Genomic DNA, 27,178 nt, shown 5'->3' on the forward strand with positions numbered 1-27,178 from the left:
CCACCACTAACATTGAGTGGCTGCTGCCAACACACTGACTCAACTCCAGCCACTTTAATAATGGGAATTGATGGGAAATGATGTAAAATATATCACTAGCCACTTTAAACAATGCTACCTAATATAATGTTTACATTCCCAACATTATTCATCTCATATGTATACGTATATACTGTACTCTATATCATCTACTGCATCCTTATGTAATACATGTATCACTAGCCACTTTAACTATGCCACTTTGTTTACATACTCATCTCATATGTATATACTGCACTCAATACCATCTACTGTATCTTGCCTATGCCGCTCTGTACCATCACTCATTCATGTATCTTTATGTACATATTCTTTATCCCCTTACACTTGTGTCTATAAGGTAGTAGTTTTGGAATTGTTAGCTAGATTACTTGTTGGTTATTACTGCATTGTCGGAACTAGAAGCACAAGCATTTCGCTACACTCGCACTAACATCTGCTAACCATGTGTATGTGACAAATAAAAATTGATTTGATTAAATAAAGAAGACCTACACCACTTTTAACAGCACATTACTCAACACTAGTGAGAATCATGTCACCTATGGTAGGCCTACAGAATATTGAAAAACATGATGAGACTCTCCGCCAGTAATTACATATAGAGGATTGGAGGTTTCTAAATTAAAACCAAAAGCCACCTCATGGGTCTCCCAGTCGCGGCCGGCTCTGGTATTGAACCTGCATCTGTAGCAATGCATTTTGCGTTGCGGTAGCCCCCATCCACAAAGTATCAAAATACAGAGAGCTGTTGTTAAGGTATATTGTCCTGCTAATGTTTCCAGGCCTCCTCCTCCCTTCCCCATGGGCTAGATCGGTCTTCTGTGCACGGCTCTGTGGCCCATCCCGTGCCCCCTGCCCTCATGACTTGAACCTCGCACACTTTTAGTGGATACAGATGGAGAACTGCAAGGCAGTCCCATTGTGCGCCACTCCGGAGCCATGACCAATATGACCAATATATATTGTCCTGCTAATAACAGGTTTAATAATATATCTGTGAGAATATCCAACTGGCTTTTATATAATTCTAAATTAATAATAATAATCACTTTGTTTAAAGTATCTGAGATTTTTTTGTTTTCAAATAATGTAAAATAGGCAAGAAAAAGGCCATTCTTGAACATGGGGTGAGACATTCTTACTAATTTGTAAATAAAGCCAGTTTGTTATTTAGAATGATTTATTTCTGTTTTTAGAAGGAGAAAAACCAAAAACGTCTTGGGTCTCCCAGGCAAGGCCAGCACGGGTATTGAGCCAGCATCTGTAGCAACATAGCTTGCACTGCTATGCAGTGTCTTAGAACGTTGCACCACTCAGGCGCTCGGGAGTGGCCTACAGTACTACAGTAAGAGCAAAATAACCCTAACAAAATAAAATAATAAAAACCTTAGTGTAACAACAGTTTTAGTAAGTGGTCTTGTTTGGGGGTGGAGCTTATTAAAATAATAGCCAGTGTGTAGAATAATACCCAAATATGCTAAATCAGAACATTGCATATTTCTACCTTTGTGTACCTACTCAGGATACATTACAATTAAGATGATGATGTTCATAACCATAATTATGAATATCTGTATAGTACAGATCAGGGACCCATGATGTAATTCCGTTACCATAATTCCACGACCAGATGTAAATCCACTTCACCGACTGGAGTTCAATAACAATAATATCTAACTTAAGGGGTCATGTCATACTGTAGCTGACACCCCATTCTTTCTTCAGACATCTTTGAATCTGAATTCGGAGCAGGTATTTAAGAGTTTCTGGAAAACGTGGTCACATAAAACAAACTGAGGGAGGTTTTACCGTAATTCTGTTACCAAACTTTGCATTTGCATAGTTCTTCCAGTAAATGCATTTTTATTTGTTTTCTGTGTAAAAAATGATAATAATAATTACTATTCAAAGTAGTCCTTGTTCATAGTTTTATGGTTTGTTAAACTTTGAAATCAATTATTTTTGTTTGGCATACACTTTAAAGTGAAAAATCTGAGTCAGAGCATTATTCCGTTTCCGTGGAATCGCTCAGTAGCTATTCCAGTCCATTTCCCGTCCTTCTTATCTTTTCCTGGGTAAAACCGCAATTCAATTTTACACTCCAGGAATTTTCAACAGTGATAAGGATGTAAATTGTTTTTTTTTTTTATCCGCACCCTGGAGTGAGGAGCCGGTGGTTCCCCGTGTCCCCCACCTCCCCGCTGCCACACACACACACCCTGGCTACCTCTACCAGACACCCCCGTTGTAAATCCGTCACGTTAGGAGGGAAATCCTAATCGCCCAGGCACCAGACAGGGGCTCAAGACAAAGAGGGGTGGAGGAGTGAGGAGAGGAACATGGAGAGGAGCTCCATATTAATCTGGGGCCTTTGTCATATGAAATGTGTGCTTTCTGAAAAATTGTCTGACGCCGGTTTGCCCGGGGCAGCAGGAAATGGAATCGGCATGGTGACAATGAGCGATGGCACCCAGGGAAGGGTGGTGTGTTTCTTTTTTCTTTCTTTTTTGTTGTTGTTGCTCGCTTTCTTTTTGCCGGACAGGTATGGATTTTTCTGTAGCGGTTACAACCATTGATCGCGTGGTCCAGTTCACTCATAAATCCACTGTTTCTGTTTTCACTTTCCTTTGATGACTTGGGTCCATCACGCACTGTTGATCACAAACGGTCTGTACTGCTGTTAAAGAACCTAAGGACCACCGGACTTTGTCATGGATCAATAAACGTCACAATTCCCATGCTTGCTATCAGATATCCTCACATATAGAGCTGGAGTGACTTACCCAATTCGATAACATTAACAAGTAGTAGGCTTTAGCTTAGAAAAAGAAAACCCTGACTGTATATTCAAAGCCTATCAGTCCCTCTCCTTTTACAACCTGTATCTCAATACACATTTGAGTATTTCCAGTATAGGGCCAATAATCTACAGGCCAGGGATATAGCACTACTTTTAGCACTGTGAATAAATAACCTGCTGTTCCCTGCATGGATTTTCACCCGTGCCTTTCTCACCATGTGATCTCCTGAAAACAAGGTGATGAATCAGACACTGATTTCCTGTCTCACGACCTCCACTCCAACCCAACCCCCCCTCCTTCTATAGCCATGGTGTGAGCAGGTAGACTCAGTGAATGCAATGATGGCTCTGCATCTCAATGACCTCTGTGCTGAAGGGGGTCAGCCAGGGGTTTGTGTTTGTTGGGAGGAGGGGGTCTTTGGATTATTTCAGAAGTAGAGGTGTGGGGCTTCCAGGTGGGAATGTGAGGGTCAGCACTTCCAAAGATTTATCCCAATCCAAATCTCATAGTTTGCAGGGGTCAGCACACTATAATTCCTACATGTGCTAGGCACCAGTCCTTGCAGTATTTCACATGGCACGTCTCCCCTACCCCATTCACCCCTCACTTTTCCCTCTTCCTCAACCCTCCCTCAGCAATACATACTCTAAAGTGTATGTTCTATAGAGTGCAGCTCCCATTGAGCTACCAATGTGGTAAGAAAGGAGATCAAGACATCCATTTCCAAGCCCCTAAGGGACACTGTGAGTTTCTGATGGGACTTTGATGCCACTGATCCGAGTCACAGGGCTGCACTGAGAGAGGTAGCTAAGCTCCCCACTGTACTGCTGTAATTGTCCCTTTTAAAAGCCATGGAGAGTAATTGGGTTATGTTAAAACAGATGTTCTCCATGTATCTCTGCCTGAAGCAAGGTCACAATCAATGCAGATGAATGGCAGCTGATGACAGGCTAGGCAGCAGGTCTGTGGGTTGGGTTACGTAGAGTAGGGATCATCATTTAGATTCAGCCGGTGGATTTTTTTCTTCTTGAGCAGATGGTCAGGGGGCTGGAACATAATTACAAATAATTTGTAGACTGCAAATTGACTGCAAGAAGCCCAAACAGATATAACTGTATTTTACTAAAACATAATCATTTCAAACCTTGCTTACATTTGTGTATGATCACAGAAAAAGAGTATTCAAAATATTAGGAAAACCTTCCTAATATTGAGTTCCACCCCCCCAAAATGCAGGCGTTTCAACCTTGCTCAGTGCTTTCTGTGGTGGTAGGGCTAGCCAGCAGAAAATACAGAGCGTTGCGCCTGATTGGCTCAGTTTTCTGTCATGATTGGCTCAGTTTTCTGTCATTGATGGGACAGTACGTCATCCCCATCCCAAAATGCAGGCGCTTCATTTCAATATTTTTCAACCTTGCTCAGTGCTTTCTGTGGTGGTAGGGCTAGCCAGCAGAAAATACAGAGCGTTGCGCCTGATTGGCTCAGTTTTCTGTCATGATTGGCTCAGTTTTCTGTCATTGATGGGACAGTACGTCATCCCCAATTCTAAGGTTAGAGCTCGAAAAATTTTGCCCCTTGGGTTCTGCCATGGAGTTATATTAGAAGTGCCCATCCAAGAAGGCTCTAGGTCATTGGCCACAGAATAACATTAAATCACATTATATCTACAGTAGCTTTGATTGGACTGATCATGTCAACATCATACTTTCAAAATCTTAGCTAGCAGTTGTCGACAATCAGATCGTATTCAATCCTTGTCATATGAAGATAAATTAGAGATAACATTTCTTGGTGCTCATCGGCCATTTGATTATTTTTTCCCCTTTATTTAACTAGGCAAGTCAGTTAAGAACAAATTATTATTTTCAATGACGGCCTAGGAACAGTGGGTTAACTGCCTTGTTCAGGGGCAGAACAACAGATTTTTACCTTGTCAGCTCGGGGATTCGATCTTGCAACCTTTCGGTTACTAGTCCAATGCTCTAACCACTAGGCTACCTGCCGTCCCACCCCATAAACATTACACAACAAGTTGGAAATCGCAAATTCAATAATGAGTGGTTTTGGAAGGAATCAGTGGCTAACTGTGAGTTCAAGACAACTGGGAACTCGGGAAAAACGAGCTACGACTGGGAGAATACGTTTTGAACGGTCATTCAACTCGGAATTGTAAATCCGGCATCTTTCTCTTTGATGACAAAATTTGCCCATGAATGACTGCCGCGCCGCTTTCCTGTCCAAGAACATCACGACATGAGTCTAAAAATACCTTATGCTGCTTCATAAATGATGTAGGATGCCAGAGAGATATGTATACTGTAGCTCAGAAAGTAATACTAAGTGTAGTAAGCTGTTAGTAGCCCATGTGCCTCGCCCTAATAATTTGGTCTATTTTCACCAACGCGGTATTGTAAACACATCTTTCATGGCCGGTGTGTGATTGTTTGCCTATAACCTGTTTTAGAAAAATGTAATCACCGAATTTCGTAAAAGCTTTCGCTGTCTGTTTGTATGTACGAACGGCCCGTGTTCTGAATCCTGTTGCTGTACATTACAAAAGTGCTGAACAAATAGTTATATTGACTACGTCCGTCGCCTCCCGCTCAATGTCTTAATCCGCTTGTCGTCCCCTTATGCCATAGTTTGTACATCTAAATTGTCAGTAGAAAGCACATTTGTTTAAGCAAGTTAGCCATATCAGCTATGTAAATGAGGCTGAATGAACTGTAGCAGTGGTAAGGTGTTGGGACATCTTTATGTAGGCCCTAACAGTTTGTGGGCACCGTTATAGTGCAATTCATGTATTGATTAGTGTTGTGTAGTGGCTTTGCTGGCTTGCATCCCATATATTTTTGTTTGCCCCACCAAGATTTACATACTAAAATTGCCACTGGCGATGTAGTAGGGAGTTGTAGTTTCCAAAAGGTGAATATTCTAAATAGTTTAGCACATAAAACCTGGTAATTAACTACAATGACCACAATCCATTGCGCATCTACCTGTCCGGTCTGTGCTTATTTTACGCCTGTTAAGGAAGAATGCACCATCATGAGGTGATATAGACAGCAGCTGTTGCCTAGCAGGTATCTCTAGCTGAAAATACACGGTAAAAGTGATTGATAGTTGGTATTCAGCAGTCATAAAAGTATGCCTTATTTACTTTGGAGAATTACAAAATAGTGATTTTGTCAGACAGTATAGGCAGCAGCTCTATAGAGATGATAACTTGGAATGAAATCAAATAAAACAAATGCAATATACACAACGGAAATATTTTAGTAAGCAGTAATGGGCAGTCACTGACATCATGGGACTTTTATTAATTGTTTCATTCTGTGTTGTTACAGCATTCAACCCCATAATGCATAGTACATTTAATGTAAAAAAAGAAAATAAATACAACATATACCTTTTAATAATCGACCTGAAACCAAACCAACTTCAAAACCCATTAATTGCTAAGCACTACTTTGCACCTACTACCATACCCTGTTCAAAGGCCCTTAAATTTTTTGTCTTGCCCATTCACCCTCTGAATGGCACACACATAATCCATGTATCAAGCCTTAAAAATCCTTCTTTAACCTGCAGCACACTTCATCAGGGTCACCACTATACTCCTATTACCTTCCCCCCGGCCCACCTCCTCACCCCCCAGTGTAACGACCCCCCTCTCATATCACTTACACACATAATCAATGCACACGCTCTCCTGATATTGATCCAGACTGCTTGCTGAGCTGCTGTAAACTGACGAGAAGCTCTTGCCTGGGGTTGCGTTCCCATCCCAGCTCCCTTAGAGCTCAGACACCTGGTTCTCTCCTCATGTTACAGTAATTTGGGCTTCATATGCACACGTAAATGGAAATAACATCCATCTAGAATGAATCACCTTCTTCTCTTATTAAGGTAATTCTCCCCTGTTGTTCAGAATACTGATAAACATCGACATCTATTGTTCTCTTACTAGTGTCTGTCATGAGGACAACGCATAATAAACTGTGTTTATGTACACTGAGTGTACAAAACATTAGGAACACCTGCTCTTTCTGTGACAGACTGACCAGTTGGGTGAATCCAGGTGAAAGCTATGATCCCTTATTGATGTCACTTGTTAAATCCACTTCAATCAGTGTAGATGAAGTGCAGAAGACATGTTAAATAAGGATTGTTAAGCCTTGAGACCATTGAGACATGGATTGTGTATGTGCAATTCAGAGGGTGAATGGGCAAGACAAAACATTTAAGTGCCTTCAAACAGGGTATGGTAGTTAGGTGCCAGGCACACCGGTTTGAGTGTGTCAAGAACGGCAATGCTGCTGGGTTTTTCATGCTTAACAGTTTCCTCTGTGTATCAAGAATGGTCCACCACCCAAGGACATCCAGCCAACTTGACACAACTGTGGGAAGAATTTGAGTCAACATGGGCCAGCATCCTTCGCTCCCCGGGTGGCGCAGTGGCCTAGGGCACTGTATCGCAGCGTGAGCTGTGCCACCAGAGACTCTGGGTTCGCGCCCAGGCTCTGTCGCAGCCGGCTGCCACCGGGAGGTCCGTGGGGAGACGCACAATTGCTTATAAAAAAAAATAATCACCACTATTTCTTCTCCATATCTCAAATGCGTGTTTGTCTTTCCAAACAAACGTCATAGAGCCAGATGGGAGTGCTATTTGATGAGAGCTGGGCCTGTACTCTCAAAACGTCTCAGTGCTTATCTAGGATCAGGTCCTCCCTTTCCATGAAATCTGATTCATTATGATCTAAAAGGCGCTCGGGCCCAGGTCTTTACTGAAGCTAGGGAATTCAATTACCCACAATTTTACCCTTTCCAATTGGTCTTATTATCCCCAGTCAGAACCAATCAAAAGCAATCCGTATAATCTAATGAAATGTATTTGAATCTATTAATTCACTTTGAAATGGCTCACCACCTTTCAGTAATGGAATTGTAGTTACCATCGTCGCGAGGAGAGGGTTTTAAAGTGGGGACTCTTATACATGGTCCTTGGAGAGTTTTGCTGCAAACGAAAAGCATTCGATAATAATACAAATGATAAAATAAAAGGTGTTATTACTACCCACTATAGACCTGCTTCTATTTTCTCACCACCGTTTGATGTCATAATAATAGAATTGGACTCAACATCACTGCCCTGGGAAGTGACTTGTATGTATTCTGGATGGTGCATACAGCCGGCTCGTTTTAGTACTGGCTGAGTAGGCTATAGTTACTGCCTCAAGTTATTTAAGGGAGGAATTATTTAAGGGAGGAATCAATCTCCTCTTATGTCGCAGTAATAGAATCAGGCATCCAAGCCAGAAATAAAGAAATCCGCTAAATACTTGCTACCATGTGTCTGAAAGGAATGAACAGGTCAGGTTAGTTTGGGGAGTTCCCTTTGAAATGTGTCTTTTAGTTGAGCAGCTACAGGGGCAGTGAGTGTGTAGGGCCTACACTGTGTGTGTGTGTGTTGGCTGTATCAAGCAGCACTTCCTCATCACTTCTGGGAGGTGTGTGTTTTTGTACTTGAACTTACAGGTGTGTGTGTTTGTTTGAGTATGGTGCACTGCCAGTGGTGTATGATGCTTGTACTGGTAATCATGCCCACGGGGTGATGGATATCACTGGCAGTGGTGGTTGGTTGGCAGAGTTGCCAGGGGAATTGTGTCTCCTCCCCTCCCCCTAGCGTGCTCACAGACCCGTCGCCTGCTCTCACAGCAAGACACCAATTACCCACCAAACACCAAATCAGAGAAGAAATATGACTGTGCTGCTCCCACATCTCAGTGCACTGTAGCCATGTTATATCTGATAGCCCCAACATCCTGCAGACTCTGCCTGTATCACTGTACTGCATCACACTGCCTGGCTGCATTCCCAGTCCAATCAAAGCCAATGCTAGCCTAGCTTTGTCACACAGTGTTATACTGTGTATATATACCCCATAGATAGACTGTAGGAAATAGCCTGGGCTTAGTCATCATACATATGACGTACAGTAGAGGAGAGCTGTGCCTAGGCTCATGCTGGGCTAGTCTCTATGATGATACTCAGTGCTCTCTCTCTCTCTCTCTCTCTCTCTCTCTCTCTCTCTCTCTCTCTCTCTCTCTCTCTCTCTCTCTCTCTACATTTCCCTCGCTCTGGGTCATAGGTTAAGTGGATTTCCTCATGTTTTCCCATTGTGTCTCGAGCCCTACGTCAAGCTATTACAACCCCAATCTAGAGAACAAGCCACCTCTCATCCCCTATACACACGCACGCATGACAAATGCACGCGCGCACACACACACACACACACTCCCCCAAAAAACAACACACACACACCTTGCATAGGTTATCTTGGTAATTTCTCGGCGGGAGAAGTGCTTGTGTAAGCGGAAAGCCAGGGATCATGGATGTTGCAGTAATGTAATCTCAGCATAAGACAGGGAAAGCACTGTAACACGATCCAGCGTTACACACTGAGTAAAAACTGGTTGAATCAATGTTGTTTACATGTAATTTCAACAAAATATTCAATGTGATGACGTTGAAATAACGTGGAAAACTGATTGGATTTTCAAATAGTAATCAACGTAAGGGAATTTAGTCGTTTTCTAACCCAGTTTGTAACCTAAATCCAATGGCAAGGTGACATTTTTTTAGTGCCGAGCGATTAGTGTTATTTAAAAAAAAAGAAAAGTTTTTTCTCCCCAATTTCATGGTATCCATTTGGTAGTAGTTACAATCATGTCTCGTCGCTGCAACTCCCATACCAACTCGGGAGAGGCGAAGGTCGAGAGCCATGCGTCCTCCGAAACTCAACCCTACCAAGCCGCACTGCTTCTTAACACAATGCCCATCCAACCTGGAAGCCAGCCGCACCAATGTGTCGGAGGAAACACTGTGCGCCTGGTGACTGTCTCCTTTGGCACAGCTAGCACTGCGATGCAGTGCTTTCGACCACTGCCCTGCGATTAGTGCTAATTGAGGTCGTGCAGTGGTTCGGCGGTACAGTGAAATCTACATTTGATTCCCTTCATATCACCATCATCTCTAGAAATCACTTTAGTGCAGCTGCTGCTCTAAAAGCCTTGAACTATCGTTCGTGTGCGTCTGTGTTTTGTTTGTTTTCAGGTCAGTTCTCTCGGCTCCACACTGGTAGGAAAAAATGGTGCTATCTAGAACCTTAAAGGGTTCTTTAGCTGTTCCCATAGGAGAACCCTTTGAGAAACTCTTTTTGGTTGCAGGATGGAACCACATGGAACCAAAAAGGGTTTTCCTTTAGGGACAGCTGAAGAGTCCTTTTGGAACCATGTGATCGTAACTGTTAGTGGTGATAATGTTGTTAGGACCAAGCAGGGCTCTACGCCGACTTTTACATGTGTACATGCGCTCCTAAATGAAAAAATGTAGGAACACACAAAGACATTTAGGAGCACAGTGAAAAATGTTCAAGTAACACAGAGTTTATTAACAAACAATTTATTACATACATATGCACACTGCGTGTGTGTGTGTGCGCGTGTACTAAGGGACACACATCTGTGCAACAGCACATACCACCAAAATCACACATTGACCCATGCCTACTAGACGCAAAGGATATCAGTTGTCCAGCTGCTTTTGTATGTTGGCCGTCTGGCATGCTTAGAGGTCAGTCAGCGGTCCACGGCAGGAGTGGGATCGAACTCCTCGACAGAAGGCCCCTCCAGGCTGATCCCCATGAGGTCTTCGGTTGTTGAGACCCCAAGGCAGCTTCTTGTCGAATTCTTAATCCGGTTCTGCGCAGAGAAGCCTCGCTCTCACTGGGCGGCTGTAATGGGCAGCACCAACTCCAGTATGTTCTTGGGAAAATATGTTATCTTTCAATTTCATTTCATAAACTCTTACCATTAACTTAACAAAACCAACCATAATCACTCAGGACTGTTAGCCTACCTTGTAATCGTGCCTGTAGGGATCCTTTGTCAACATGGTTTCCCACAGGCCACTGTAGGACTTGTCCTTGAAATTGTGGCTGACCAGGATTTTCAGCCCCTCATCCTGGATTGCAGCCATGTTGCACCCCGATCTGCAGGATTGAACAGAGAAAGTGAGTTTGCAAATATGCAAACGTAACATTGTCTCATATGGCAATGCAGTGTCAAATAAATTCTCACCTCTCTAGAGGCTCCTTGAAATGCCTCATCAGGTCTGCCACACCATCATCGCCAAAGGTGAGAAGGCTGACCTGGTCTTCTGGCCAGGTGTCAGGGTTTAGCACTCTGAAAGATTCCACTGGGGTCTGGACACCCTCATCCTTCAGCAAACCACCAAACCTGGCTTTGAGATCATTCACGCCGATGTTGATGGCCGCCTCCATGTGCTGCTTCATCTCGGGATTGTGGAGGTCCATGAAGCCTTTCAGATTCCCCTTCAGTGTTATTCTCTTTAACATAAATAACACAGAGACACACACACCAACACACAATGAAATGTCTGGCCATTTGTCTGCATGTCCACTGCATTTCCCTCCTTATCCTTAAATCATTCTATTGGGCAACGAATACATTGATTCTCACACTGAGAATCTGTCTTAATCATCGATTTCTCTTACATCGTAACAAGCTCTCATCCCAACACACCTGGAATCTCCTCTCATCACCATGCTGTTGAGCAAGCGTGGTCTGGATCTTCTCCAGCATGCCTCCTGCCTTTGCCCTAAGCTTTAGTGCTTCCAGTCTGGTCACTGTCTTCCTCAACTCTGATGTGGCTTGGGGGAGGATCAGGTCATTCCTTTGCAGGGTGAGGCTAAGTACGGATAGCTCCTCAAACATGTCAGAGAGAAAATGGCAGAACACACAAAATAATGCATTCTACATTTCCCGCTTTATCTGTTAAGTAGTAAGTAAATAAACTGTCACCTGTCATTTGCTTGATTCTGAAAGTTCATTTGAGTCTAGAACCTATTTTTTAAAACTAGTGTGGTATTACATTTCATGTGTAAAACTGACCTTTGCTCGCCCTTGAACTTCTGCTGTTGTTGATGCTACGGCCAGGTGCTCCATGTGCTGCAGATCAACAGAGTACTGGCCTTCGTCAGTGGCAAGGTCCTTGTCTTGTCCATGCCAAAGGAACACTTTGATGGTTCTGAAGACATGGGGGATACAGCGAGTTCCCTTGACGCTAGACGGTGTGCAAATATCCACACCGAGCTCTTGCCCGAGAACATGATTCTCCAATACTGGAACGCTAACAAAAAGAATTTGCAGAAACTCGTTATTAAAGATGGAGTCATCTATGATTCTCTGAATGATATTTTAAAAGAGGAAGCTACATTTGTTCTCTTTTCCGTCTCATCCTCTTCCACTGAAGGAAGATTACGGTAAGGAATTCTTTCTAAATAATATTTAAAAAATGGAAAATTAACAAATATACAGAAAGATCAGTGCGAGTGCCAAATTACAGAGGAATAACTTTTTGAGGCTATTAAATACTTTCAGTCTGGAAAAACCCCAGGGCTTGATGGCATAGCGGTAGAGGTATATCAAACCTATTTTGATATACTAAAAGCTCCATTGTTAGATTGTTTTAACTACTCCTGTAGAAATGGTAATCTGTCAGGTACTCAGCAGGAAGGTCTGATTTCTCTATTATTAAAACAAGACCCATATGGCAAATATAAAGAACCAGTCTATCTAAAAAACTGGAGGCCCCTTACACTTCAATGTTGTGATGCAAGAAATACTAGCGAAATGCATAGCACTCAGAATTAAAAGGGTTTTACCAGGTATTGTTCATCCTGATCAGACATGTTTTTTACATGGATGATACATTGGAGATAATATACCACAACTACTAGAAATAATAGAACATCATGAAACATCTAAGAAGCCAGGCCTGGTATTTATAGCGGATTTTGAAAAGGCATTTGATAAAGTAAGATGGATGTTATTTATAAATACCTGGATTTTTTCAATTTAGGTGATTCTCTTATAAAATGGGTAAAAATAATGTATAGAAACCCCAGGTGTAAAATAGTCAATCACAGCTACTTCTCAGAGTTTTGAATTGTCAAGAGGAGTTAAACAAGGGTGTCCGCTGTCCCCATATCTATTCGTTCTGCCATCGAAATGCTGGCTTTTAAAATCAGATCCAATAACCACATTAGAGGATTAGAAATTCATGGCTTAAAAACAAAGGTGTCCATGTATGCCGATGACTCAAGTTTTATACGAAGTCCGCAAACTAGATCCTTGCAATATCTTATACACCCGATGTCACAGGAAGGCCATAAAGATCATCAAGGACAACAACCACCCGAGCCACTGCCTGTTCACCCCGCTATCATCCAGAAGGTGAGGTCAGTACAGGTGCATCAAAGCTGGGACCGAGAGACTGAAAAACAGCTTCTATCTCAACGCCATCAGACACTACTAACATTGAGTGGCTGCTGCCAACACACTGACTCAACTCCAGCCACTTTAATAATGGGAACTGATGTAAAATATATCACTAGCCACTTTAAACAATGCTACTTAATATAATGTTTACATACCCTACATGATTTATCTCATATGTATACGTATATACTGTACTCTATATCATCTACTGCATCTTTATGTAATACATGTATCACTAGCCACTTTGAACTATGCCACTTTGTTTACATACTCATCTCATGGGGCGGCAGTGTAGCCTAGTGGTTAGAGCGTTGGACTAGTAACCGGAAGGTTGCGAGTTCGAACCCCCGAGCTGACAATGTACAAATCTGTCGTTCTGCCCCTGAACAGGCATTTAACCCACTGTTCCCAGGCCGTCATTGAAAATAAGAATTTGTTCTTAACTGACTTGACTGGTTAAATAAAGGTAAAATTAAATAAGTATATACTGTACTCGATACCATCTACTGCATCTTGCCTATGCTGCTCTGTACCATCACTCATTCATATATCTTAATGTACATATTCTCTATCCCTTTACACTTGTGTAGTAGTAGTAGTAGTTTTGGATTTGTTAGCTAGATAACTCAATTTGACTTGATTTGATTTGAGATCTAGATAACATTTCTGTACTCTGGACGTAAACCTAATTATGATAAATTTACAATATTACGGATTGGATCTTTAAAAAATACAACTTTTACATTATCCTGCAGTTTACCTATAAAATGGGCTGATGGTGAAGTAGACATATTTGGTATTCATATCACAACATATATAAATAAGCTCTCCACAATAAATTTCATTAGAAAACTATAAATGTAAAAATAGACAAGATCCTGCAACCATGGAGAGGTAAGTAAGTACCTGTCTATTTATTGAAAAATTGCCCTGATTTAACTCCTTAGTCATATCTCAGTTTACTCACTTACTTTTGGTGCTGCCTACTCCTGATTTATTCATCTTTCAAATCATATGAGCCAAAAAGTATTTTGCTTTATCTGGGAAGCTAACCCAGACAAAATAAAGTGTGCCTATCTATATAATGAATATGAATTGGGTGGGTTTAGATTATTAAATAGCGCTAAACTTCTCTTTAAAAGCTTAACCTATTCAACATTTTTACTAGAACTGGTTCTCAAGTAGATTACTAAGAAAAGCTCATCCATTATTTAAAAATGGCCTTTTTGCCTTTGTGCAAATTGCCATGTATCGTTTTCGATTAATTGAAAATTATACTTTTTTCAAAGTATCTCTCTTTTTCAAACAAGCATTGCAGAGCTGGCTACAATTTCAGTTTCATCCCCATGAAAAGATAGAACAAATATTATGGCTGAACTCAAATGTGATGGTTGATAAAATACCTGTATTTATGGGAAAGATGTTTGAAAAGGGCATTTTGTTCTGGAATTATATTGTAAATTGGAATGGTAGAGTTATGTCCTTCATGGTGTTATCAGAATTATACGAGAAGGTCTGCTTAATCCAAGAGTACAACCAATTGATTACAGCATTACCCCAAAAATGAAGGAGGTAGGTGGCAGCGGGAGGAGGTAGGGAACTGGTCTGTCTGCCCAATATAAAGGATCAAAACTGGTGGAGGAATAAAGTAGCATAAATAGGAAAGTATACCAGTTTCATTTGAGGACCAGGATGTTGACAACTGTGCCATATGGATTGCACAATAGTTTGGAAGAGATTTTTGATGTAACGATTCCATGGTACAGGGTGTATGATTTGATATAAATAACAACACTAGATTCAAGAGTTTGTAGGTTTTCAGCTAAAATTATTATTTAGCATTCTTGCTACCAACAAAATGTTGAATATTTGGGACATATAATCATCGAAGCTCTGCAGATTTTGATACAGAATCAATAGACCATTTATTTTGGTATTGTTTCTGGTCTTAGGTTCAGGAATGGCTGTCACGTTCGCTGTCTTCAAACTCCCTGTCATAAATGAGCCAAGGCGCAGTGTGCATGTAATTCCACATCGTTAATTGAAGCGAATCCTTCACAAAAAAACAGGTATGGGTAACAGTATGATTCTCAATCAGAGACAACGATCGACAGCTGCCTCTGATTGAGAACCATACCAGGCCGAACACAGAAATACAACAAAGAAAAAAGAACATAGTCTACCCACCCCAACTCACGCCCTGACCAAACTAACACAAAGACAAAATAAAGGAACTAAGGTCAGAACGTGACAAATACATTAATACTGTTCGTAAAAGTATTTATCTTCAACTCGCAATCTGTGGATTCTATTTGATTAGATAGATTGAAATTTTACGTTAAACATCACAGCATATTTGAAAGATATATGTTGCGTAGAAATTCAAAGAGGGTGGCCAGCAGAGATGGGTGGGATGGACTAAGAGACGGTGATGGTGGGGATGTGGAATTGGAGACAAGTGGGAGTGGAGTTGCTGTGCAGGAGATGGAATGATGGTCAAAGATAAAAGTCAAAATAAAACATAATAGAAAGTATGTTTGAATGACACTGAAGTTCAGTGCACAGACATGCACAGACATGCACAGACATATGCAGTTGGCATTGCTGTTAGGATTTTAGTTGTCCTTGATGTCCTTTGTTATTTTGTTTTTTTTTGCATCGTTGTTTGCTGTTTTCTTCTGTCTTTTTTTTTTTTCTCTTTAGTTCATTCTCTTGGTTGTTGGTGCATTGGGGGGTTCTTGGGGGTGGGGAATGGAATTATTTGTATTTTTGTTGTTGATTTTTCTTCTTGGGGGCACTGTGGGAGGGGTCTCGAATGGTTGAGGGATGTAGTATCTGGGATCTACATCTGTTTATATTAGTTACTGTGCTCTGGATAAGAGCGTCTGCTAAATGACTTAAATGTAAATGTATGTGCTGTTACTAAGCAGTAATGCATTACGGCAGTGTTACGTTACTACACCTAATAGGAAATGCACATGCGCACTGGAATGCCGGGAACTGTAGAGCACGAGGGGATTTTGACTAAACGACAACTAACTGTACTCCCGTCTCCTGCCTGGTCATTTCTCCACAACACAAATATTACAAGGGACAGCTATTGGGGAACTGTGGGGGGATCTTGGTGGGTTCAGGTTCACGTTGTTTTTTGGCCTTGTGGCTTGAGCAGGACATTGACCCTGGATGCTTCTGTGTGTCGCTCTGAATGGGAGTCTGTTGGATGACTGGTGTGATGTAGTTGTTGAGCTGGCTTCACTGCAAGTATATTGTATGTTTCAGATATTCAATAAAATAAAATAAAATAAATAAATAAAAACTATTCAGCATCTCCTTCCCCCCTGTCTCTTGTGCCAACCGAAAACAATAATTCTGTGGTATTTACCATTCCAGCACTTAGCACATGCACGAACACACACACACACACACACACACACACACACACACACACACACACACACACACACACACACACACACACACACACACACACACACACACACACACACACACACACACACACACACACACACACACAGTATTGTTTAACATTCTCAGCTAGCGAATAAAACAAAATTATAGAGAATTTATTTGTTATAAACCTATGTGGCATACAGTGGATTGGGATGATATGCCCCCCTGCCTCTCTCTGCAGGTGGGCAATCACTCCCCCACGGTGGCTCATGTTCATGGAGGCACCGTCTGCCCCGAAGGAGATTAACTTCTTCATCCATGACCCTCCATCCTCCTCTGGGCCAACCGCATGAAATGCGGCCTTGGTGGCATCCAAAACACCTCGATACAAAATAACAATTATACAAAAGTGTTTCTGACAAACTAAATCTCCATTACAAATAATGATTCAACTTTACACAAGAATAAAGCCTATAAAGAGAAACACCTTACCAATGGCATGGGAGTGCTCAAGGGTCTGTTGTCCGACCAGGAGATGGACTGGCTTCCCATCCTCCAACAAGCGCACGTAGACAATCTCGCATTCTGTGGATATATCAGTGTCTTCGGTCTATTAGAACGGCAAGATACATCGCGGCTTTCAGCTTCACTGACAGGCTCTCTCTCATTATGTCAGCAATTTGATCGATCATCCCATCACATCTTAGATCATCGTCGTATGTGGGATTAATGTCAACTTTGCGGTGGAGTCTGATAAGTGGCCCAAATTTGACGTAAGGTTCTTCTTCTTTCGCAATGAAGTATGCAATGGTTATCTTTATTTTCAGCTGCCTCCTCTTCTCCTCCTCAGACTTCAGCACTTGCCTCCTCAAGGCTGCTGACACCGTGCCTGATGGTTTCTCCTGTCTCAACAGGTACAGATCTCTGCACTGGATATGCCGCCGCGAGATGTTATGTTTCGCTACGCTATCTCTTGTCAGATGTGGGTTTCCTGACACGAAGGACGAGTTTCCCGCCTGTTTCTGCCCTCTACAATATTTGCAGAACATGGTGTTGTTTTCGAACTCTAGCCATGGGAACATTTTGAACCAATTCGCATTGAATCTGTGTGTTCTCCCTCCACGGCTACAGTGGACGTTGAAGTGACAATGGGGGTCACGGCAGCTTCGCTAACATTGTTCTCAGCAGCTTTGCTAACGTTGTTCTCAGCAGCTTCGCTAACGCTGTTCTCAGCAGCTTTGCTAACGTTGTTTTTCAGCAGCTTCGCTAACATTGTTCTCAGCATCTTTGCTAATGTTGTTCTCAGCAGCTTTGCTAACATTGTTCTCAGCAGCTTTGCTAACGTTGTTTTTCAGCAGCTTAGCTAACATTGTTCTCAGCAGCTTTGCTAACGTTGTTCTCAGCCGCTTTGCTAACGTTGTTCTCAGCAGCTTTGCTAACGTTGTTCTCAGCAGCTTTGCGAACGTTGTTCTCAGCAGCTTTGCTAACATTGTTCTCAGCAGCTTTGCTAACGTTGTTTTTCAGCAGCTTCGCTAATGTTGTTCTCAGCAGCTTTGCTAACGTTGTTCTCAGCAGCTTTGCTAACGTTGTTCTCAGCAGCTTCGCTAACGTTGTTCTCAGCAGCTTCGCTAACGTTGTTCTCAGCAGCTTTGCGGATGTTGTTCTCAGCATCCCTAACGTTAGTCGCCTCAGGCAAACCTTGTGAAGAGGCTTCATTAGTTGAACCTTGCAAATCTCCCTCGCCGGATTCCTTTTTCTCCTCGTCTCTTTTCCGCTTAAAATAAAATTGAATGGGCTTCATTTTTAGCGATGTCTGCACGTTAACTGATAGCCTATACCGGTACTTTTTTCCAGTGTTGTTCACCTTTCTCTCACTCTGACTGGACCACGTCATCACAGAAAACTACTGTGTTTGGGGGGGGTGATGTGTGGTGAGGGTTAGGAGGAGGAAGGGGAGTTCTGGTAAAAGACCTGTGGCCTCTGTGATAAGAAAAGGACAGTGTGTCCTGAGGACCCGGGCAGCTGGATGTACTGTGGAGAGAGGGAGATAAGAGCTAGGGACATACACACACTCACACACAGGGATGCATGCACACAGGGACACGCACACAGTAGAGCCTAGGGAGGTCACCTTCAAGCCCCGCTCTGCAGCACCTCTAACTGGGACAGTGTCCAGTACAGACGCCTCCGCCTCCTTCTATTCTTCCCCTCATGCTGCTCTCCTTTCCATTCTTCCATCCTTCTCTCTCTCACAGAGGCACATACATAGGCACCATGGGGTTACCTGGAGATTCCTCTAAATCCTATCTAGCTTAGGAGGGGTAGAAGGGTCGGGTAGTGTTGCTCCAACCCACCTTCTTATTGAATGGCTGGTCAGTTAGGAGCAGTCAGGAGGCAGAGGAAAGAGGGGGGGGTATGCTGATACAGTCCATTCGGAGCCTCCCCCTCCCTCACCTCAATTTCTCCCTTCTTCCTCCCAGTCTTCTCTGCAGTGCAGTAATCTATATTTGCCAGTCTCTCTCGATTTTACTGGAATCCCAAGGTCTCTTACACTCTCTCCATGCTTTCCTTCTCTCTCTCTCTTTCTCACTGTTTCTCTCTCTCTCGCTCTTCAAAGCTTTTCGTTTGAAGTGAAAGGTTGAAACACATTCAGACTCGGTGGAAAGTAATACAATTGCTCTGTGGTGTCTGTGTGTGTGTTGATAGTTCAGTGAATGTGTCTGTATTTCTGATACCTCTCTCAGCGTCTGATCCACAGTTATTGTTTTGGTTCCCAAGATGCTTAGAGGTGGAAGAGTTCCATCTTTACCCTCTAGGACCCATATTTCTAAAACATGTTTAACTTCTGTTAAGTTCCATTTACAGTCTGTGTTATGTGAAGTAGACCTGCGTTCACTTGTCAGAGTGAATTTTAACCGAGGCTCACACACATTTTCATGTAGCACTACACAGTGAATATAGTTGTGCGTGTGTGTGTGCGCGCGCGTCCGTCCATGTGCGTGCACGTGTGCGTACTGAACATCGTAATCCAATGGTTAAGAATGGCTTTTAGGGACACTTAGGGGAATGCAAATTTCTGGAGATGTAACATTTTCTGGGCCGAGATACTGTAGGGCATCCTCAATCAATGATGTTCAGCTGTTAATATGTATTCACTTTGCACTTCAAGGTAATGTACACATATCCAGTTAATTTGACAGATTCAGGATATACGAACTGTCCTGTGATAAATGGAGAATCCCTGCACACGGTTTTGACAGCATCTGAACAGCACTCTGTGGTGGCTATTTTCCTTTCTTAGTATTGTCTCTGCTATTTTCCAGTCTAATGTAACATGGGTGAGATATTGTATGGCTCAGTCTCTACCAGAAAAGCTCACTAAATAGAAAAGCTTTCTAAATATTTGTGAGAAATAGTCATACAGTGTCCTGGGCTGGTCTCGTGGTCTAAACCGCTGCCTCCGGTGGAAGCGTGGGTTCGAATCCGACCCTCTCTTTCACTGTCCTATCAAATATGAAAACTTTAAAAAAAGAATAATGGAGTGGAACTGCCCCACTCCTAAAATAAATAAAAAATGGTTGAACAGCTCACTTCTTATGGGGTTGGATCTCTCCATCAAGGTCAGCTGTCAGCCCTGCCTACAACACAGAGGCTTCATCCAGAATGCAAATGAAGCAGTTTGGCTGTTTTGGGATCCTAATTTGAGCTTCAATAAGCATTTTTTAAGCTTCAATAAGGGGTTAATTACACGTAGTTGAAGCATGCAGGCAATGCATTTTTTTTCTCTCTTTTTAATTTTAGTTGGTAGTGGCAGGATTTGGAAGAGTGGGGGAGGAGGTGGAATTTATGTGTGTGTGGGTGGGTGCACGCACACACCTCTGTTAGTGTGGAAGATGCTTGTTTCCCTGTGTTTATACAGTAGCCTTCATGCGTGTGTGTGTGTGTGTGTGTGTGTGTGTGTGTGTGTGTGTGTGTGTGTGTGTGGGGGTGTGGGTGTGTGTGTGTGTGTGTGTGTGTGTGTGTGTGTGTGTGTGTGTGTGTGTGTGTGTGTGTGTGTGTGTGTGTGTGTGTAGTATGTGTAGGACAGAGAAAAATAGCTAATTTATCACATGCTCTGGAACCTTCTAGGGGTCAGCACGTGTCCAAGTGTTCTCTAATGAACATCCCTCTCTAGCCAATCACAGCCTGCCTCCAGTGAGGCGGCTCCATCGGCTAGCCAATCACACGACTCTTCCTGGGCACAGCGATGGGTAGAATTGATGAAAGTGCTAATTCCTCCTGAAGGATCACCTAACGCAGAAGGAGATAAAGCTGTATTGGAGCCTGGCAATATTACGCTCTATGGAAATGTAATAAAGCCTGAACGGCACCTATCTCATCAGACTCTCACCAGTAATATTTTTATAGGGGAGCCTGGCAGTCTGTATGGAGCTCAATGGAAATGTAGTAGCTCGTCTTGAATAGAAACTCACCATAGTCAGCTTGTGACTGAATACACTATGGAGCCTGGATGTACCACCAAGCTGAAATGGAAATGCAGTAAAGCAAAATCTTAGCATATGATTACTCTATATTGTAGAACTTGTATGTATAGTGTAGGCCTATATTTATCCAAATATAGTAACGTTTGAATGAAATGTAATAAATAATATCTCTATGAGTATCCTGAGATATTGCTACACTGAAGCATTTGAGGAACATTTGAGAAACTTGGATATTGCAACATTGGGTTTATTTTCTTCTCTATATATTTTAGGTATAGATTGGTTTTGAATAATCACAATGGTAGTTTTTCCCCCTCATAAGAACGCCAAGGTTTCCTTCATAGAGAACAATTGTCAAGGACGCTGGTCTGTTCAGGAGTAGTGTTAGCTCATGCCAAAAACATGTATTTTTTTCTCTTTTATTTCCTTATTTGACCGTAATAGGACTTTGTCAGCAGATCAGAGGTGTCTATGAAGGGTTCCTGAAATGTCCCTTGTGGTCCTCAGTTCCTGTTTCCACAAAGCCCTTAGTATGTAAAATTACAGTAATATTTTGTAATACCTGATATTTTTGGTGGTCCTGGCCACACGAACTGGAGAGGAGAGAACACTGGCCTGATTTGCTAACCAAGCTAAATTTAACTCCCTCATTCCCCACATTCAAAGACCTGGAGGTCAGTTAGCTAAGAAGTCTTGTTCTGTGGACTGAAGCAGGGTGCTATTTTGAGAGTAGAGAAAAAACATGTCTATTTTAGTTTGGCCAGACACTTATCCAGAAGCTTCATTGAAGCTTTATTATAGTTATAATAGTAATTTTATTATCAAATTGTATCATTGCCTCAAATCCCCAACTCTGCTGTTGAAAGCACCACGCTCCAACCTCCAACCAACTAAGCGTTAAACTGCCTGGCGCTCTATGGAACGTGTCTGTGTGTAATGTATGTGTGGGGAGTCCCCGTCACACTCTGATGATATCGACGAGAGTCCAGAGGCCCTGTCGCATCCTGATGATAAATGAGCCCGAGAGGGGTGTTCATCATCGCAGGGCCAGATTACTCCTCCGTCCTGGGACACTTCTCTCGCTTGGTAATCCCCCCATCCGAGGGTACACATCTCTTTCTCTCCCTCTCTCTATCCCACTCTCCACCCCCACATCCTAAACACATAATCTCTCATTCCAGTCGTTCCATGTCATTTCAGTAAGCCATGACACCCACCATCTCAGATTGTTCTGAAATCATTCCTGTAGTTCGAAACAGGTCAAATCGGCATTCCAGAAATTATTTTGTTGAAATGTAATTTGATTTAGGAGAAATTAGCCAATTGATTGCACCCAAATTGGCCATTTTAATTTGTAGGATTTAGATTATATTCCAAAACGACACAGGGCGAGACCCAGATGCAGACACAGGAGGCAGATGATTAGAGTTTCTGATATTTATTAAAATACAAGGGGCAGTTAATAGGCTGGTCGAGGACAGGCTGAAGTTCATGAACTTCTTGGGGACAGGGGGCAGTATTTTCATGTCCGGATGAAATGCCCAAATTCAACTGCCTGCTACTCATCCTCAGAAGATAAGATGTGCATATTACTAGTATATTTGGATATTAAACACTCTGAAGTTTCTAAAACTGTTAAAATCATATCTGTGAGTATAACAGAACTTATTTAGCAGGCGAAACCCAGAGGACAAACCATTCAGATTTCTTTTTGAGGTCACTCTCTTTTCCATGAGTTTTCATTGGGAATCCAGATTTCTAAGGGACCACCTTGCAGTTTCTATCGCTTCCACTGGATGTCAACAGTCTTTAGACATAGGTTGATGTTTTTCCTTTGTGTAATGAAGAAGGATGGCCATCTTGAACGAGGGTAACTTTAAGTGTACTGTTAGATAGAGGCGCGTGACCAGAAATCTAGCCACAGTTTGTTTTCCTCCTGTATTGAACACAGATCACCCTGTCTTCAATTTTATCGATTAAAAAAGGTTAAAAAATACCTAAAGTTGTATTACAAAAGTAGTTTGAAATGTTTTGGCAAAGTTTACAGGTAACTTTTGAGATATTTTCTCGTCATGTTGCGCAAGTTGGAACCGGTGTTTTTCTGGATCAAACGCGCCAAATAAAGAAGAGTAGACCGAGCTCTCTTCCAGGTACTCCGACAGCAGCGGACGAACATCTGGGCTGAGGGTATATTGACCTCTTCTTCTTGCTCTGGGAAGAGTGATGGCTGATTTCCCATGGAGTACTCGAAGGGCGAAAGCCCAGTGGCCGAGCAAGGAAGAGTGTTCCCGAGCTTACTCAACCCACACAAGTTGCCGGCACCAGGTGGTGGGGTTGGTTGAGACGAGGCTCCTAAGCGCAGTCTCCAGGTCTTGATTGGCACACTCCGACTGACTGTTGGACCGGGGATGAAACCCAGAGGACAGGCTGGCCGACGACCCAATGAGGGTGCAGAATTGAGGACCACAATCAGAGACAATGTCAACAGGGAGTCCATGGATTCGGAAGACGTGCTGCACCATAAACTGGGCCGTCTCCTTAGCTGAAGGTAACTTGGGGAGAGGGATGAAATGGGTAATGTCAGGATAGTGGTGTTGCCATCAGACGGAGGAAGCCCCGTGACAAAATCCAGGCATATATGGGACCAGGGGCGATGAGGAACCGGGATTGTCTGAAGGAGGCCAGCCGGAGCTTGCCTCTGAATCTTATTCTGAGCACACACCATGCATGTGGCGATGACAGCTGAGATGTCAAGAACCATAGTGGACTACCAGAAGCGTTATCGGAGGAAAGCTAGGGTTCGACGGGAGCCGGGATGGCAGGTGATCTTGGAGGAATGAGCCCATTCCAAGCCCTGAGCTCAGGCCGAATTAGGGACAAACATGAGTTTGGATATGTTTGCCATGTAGCATGCTTCTGTCTACAACGTGAGCTTTTCAGTATGTGTTGACAGTCCTTTCTACCCCACCGTTTTTGAAAGATATAACGTTAGCCATCAAGAATTACTTTTCTGAACAACATGCCCTGAATTTAGCAGGCGCTATCGACAGATCAGTTGGAAAAGGTGATGGGCTACTTTCTTTGTATGCCACTGGCAGTGTGAACAGGAGTGACTTTACACAATGCTGGCCAACAAGGTAACTACAAACAAAACAGAGTTAAATGGTTACTTTCTGCTGTGAAGTGTTCATCCATGTACAATGATTGTATTGGTAATAGTATGAGTTGAGATTATGCCGGTTCAAAGCTTCAAGTTCCTTGGAGTACACATCACTGACAAACTGAAATGGTCCACCCACACAGACAGTGTGGTGAAGAAGGTGCAACAGTGCCTCGTCAACCTCAGGGGGCTGAAGAAATTTGGCCTGGCACCTAAAACCCTCACAAAATGTTACAGATGCACAATTAGGAGCATCCTGTCAGGTTGTATCACCGCCTGGTACGGCAACTGCACAGTCCGCAACTGCAGGGTTCTCTTGAGGGTGATGCGGTCTGCCCAACGCATCACCGGTGTCATACTACCTGCCCTCCATGGAAGGCCAAAAAGATAATCAAGGACAACAACCACCCGAGCCACTGCCTGTTCACCCCGCTATCATCCAGAAGGCGAGGTAAGTACAGGTGCATCAAAGCTGGGACCGAGAGACTGAAAAACAGCCTTTATCTCAAGGCCATCAGACAGTTAAATAGCTAGCAGATGAGAGGCTGCAGCCTATATACATAGACTTGAAATCACTGGCCACTTTAATAAATGGAACACTAGTCACTTTAATAATGTTGACTTATTTTGCATTTCTCATCTCATATGTATCTACTGTATTCTATTCTATTCTACTGTATTGTAGTCTTTGCTGCTCTTAGTCGTTGTTCTTCCATATATTTATATATTCTTTATTCCATTCATTTTCTTAGATTTGTATGTATTGGGTACATGTTTTGAAATGGTTAAATATTACTGCACTGTCGGAGCTAGAAACACAAGCATTTAGCTAAACCCACAAAAACATCTGCTAAACATGTGTATGTGACCAACGCAATTTGATGATGTGATTTGTTCATTGTGTCATGACGTGGCCCTCTTTGGGTATATAGCATGCCTTCCCCCCCTCTCTCTCTCTCGCCTACACTCAGGCAGCTGTTATCTCAGGTCATAAATTCCTGGAGGAGACTCTCTTCATCATGGTCAGACAGTATAGAGAGAGAGAGACGGTTTCACAGGAGAACAAAGGAACCTCTTCTCCAGCATAGAACTTGAGAACTGAACAGTGTACATGTTTTGGAGAAGGTGCACACGGTCGGGGAAGAATCCAGCTATGACCTGTCCATTTCGTTTAATGTTTTTGAAACTCATGAGAGACAATTCAGCCACAATACCATAATTCTGTTTATACAAGAGTCTCAGTTATGAGACTTGCATCTAATTGTTGTATAAAATGAATAAGTAAAGATGAAACTATTTGTGAAATGATGTAATGTGAGTTTAAACTGTTTAATGAAAGGGAACCCAATTACCATTAAAGTTAACTAAGTCATTGGCCCGCCCCATGAGCACAGACATTGATCTGGCATCATGGGACAGCCTTTTTCTGCTCTTCCGAATATAACCCCCACCTTGGGAATTTATCTTCAGACCAGTTTACCTGAATAACCGAGAGGGCTAAGGTTTGAGTAGATTGCTGAATTCTTAACCATACCACGTGGTTAAACTCTGAGACTATCAATCCGACAGAATAAGAGCTCCTCTTCGATATTAATTACTAGTCTGCAGCTAGAAATTATGTACCGACAACCGCCGAAACATCTATCTATAACAACATTGCTGAATGTTACTCTGAACTATCCATTTTAACCATGGCAGAGAGAGAGAGAAGGCAGACAAACTCTCCAACAGAAACAAACTTTCCAACAGAGATCACAACGACACACTGAGCGTAAATATATATATTGATTGTAATTATTCCCGGATGACTGAGCGTTCATGTGCAAACGATGAGCATTTCAATTGTTATAATTATCAACCTTGTAGTGTCTTTTATCTTTCGTGCCCTTCTCAGTCCCTTTGTCTAACAAGCCGCTATGCCGGTTTAGCCCACAAGGGCACATCACCTATCATTTCCATGTAACCCTATCTACTTTGTTTGTGTGTGCATTTCTGCGATTATTTAGTTAGTTAACTTCTTGCGTCGAGCAATCCCGTATCTGGGAGGGTAATCATAGCCTCAAGCTCATTACCATAACGCAACGTTAACTATTCATGAAAATCGCAAATGAAATTAAAGAAATATATTCACTCACAAGCTTAGCCTTTTGTTAACAACACTGTCATCTCATATTTTCAAAATATGCTTTTCAACCATAGCTACACAAGCATTTGTGTAAGAGTATTGATAGCTAGCATAGCATTAAGCCTAGCATTCAGCAGGCAACATTTTCACAAAAACAAGAAAAGCATTCAAATAAAATAATTTACCTTTGAAGAACTTTGGATGTTTTCAATGAGGAGACTCTCAGTTAGATAGCAAATGTTCATTTTTCCCCAAAATATTATTTGTGTAGGAGAAATCGCTCCGTTTTGTTCATCACGTTTGGCTAAGAAAAAACCCAGAAAATTCAGTCATTACAACGCCAAACTCTTTTCCAAATTAACTCCATATTATCGACAGAAACATGGCAAACGTTGTTTAGAATCAATCCTCAAGGTGTTTTTCACATATCTATTCGATGATAAATCATTCGTGGCAGTTGGGTTTCTCCTCAGTAACAAACGGAAAAGTACTGCAGTTGGAGATTACGCAATAATTGCGACGGAGGACACCAAGCGACCACCTGGTAAATGTAGTGTCTTATGGTCAATCTTCCAATGATATGCCTACAAATACGTCACAATGCTGCAGACATCTTGGGGAAACGACAGAAAGTGTAAGCTCATTTGTGAGCCATTCACAGCCATATAAGGAGTCATTGGAACACGGCGCCTTCAAAATCTGGGGCACTTCCTGTTTGAAATTTCGGGAACGTTTTTCATCCAAAAATTAAAATAGCGCCCCCTATATCCAAGAAGTTAATAAATAAATGA

At 42.4% G+C, this 27,178-nt stretch overlaps 2 protein-coding genes across 2 annotated transcripts in view; one reads left to right on the forward strand and one right to left on the reverse strand.

The window, feature by feature from the left end:
- The window catches only part of LOC118398987 (tax1-binding protein 1 homolog A-like), a 259,070-nt gene that overhangs the window by 221,338 nt on the left and 10,554 nt on the right, over nt 1-27,178 (forward strand).
- LOC127909931 (uncharacterized) lies at nt 10,363-11,756 on the reverse strand. Its single transcript, XM_052472536.1, has 3 exons — nt 11,450-11,756; nt 10,985-11,253; nt 10,363-10,896 (listed from the first exon to the last, which is right to left on the reverse strand). Exons 1-3 carry the CDS (start codon nt 11,639-11,641, stop codon nt 10,755-10,757), a joined length of 603 nt encoding a protein of 200 aa, XP_052328496.1. The 5' UTR covers nt 11,642-11,756; the 3' UTR covers nt 10,363-10,754.

Source organism: Oncorhynchus keta, chromosome 20 (assembly GCF_023373465.1).
Source record: "Oncorhynchus keta strain PuntledgeMale-10-30-2019 chromosome 20, Oket_V2, whole genome shotgun sequence".
Lineage (NCBI taxonomy): Eukaryota > Metazoa > Chordata > Actinopteri > Salmoniformes > Salmonidae > Oncorhynchus > Oncorhynchus keta.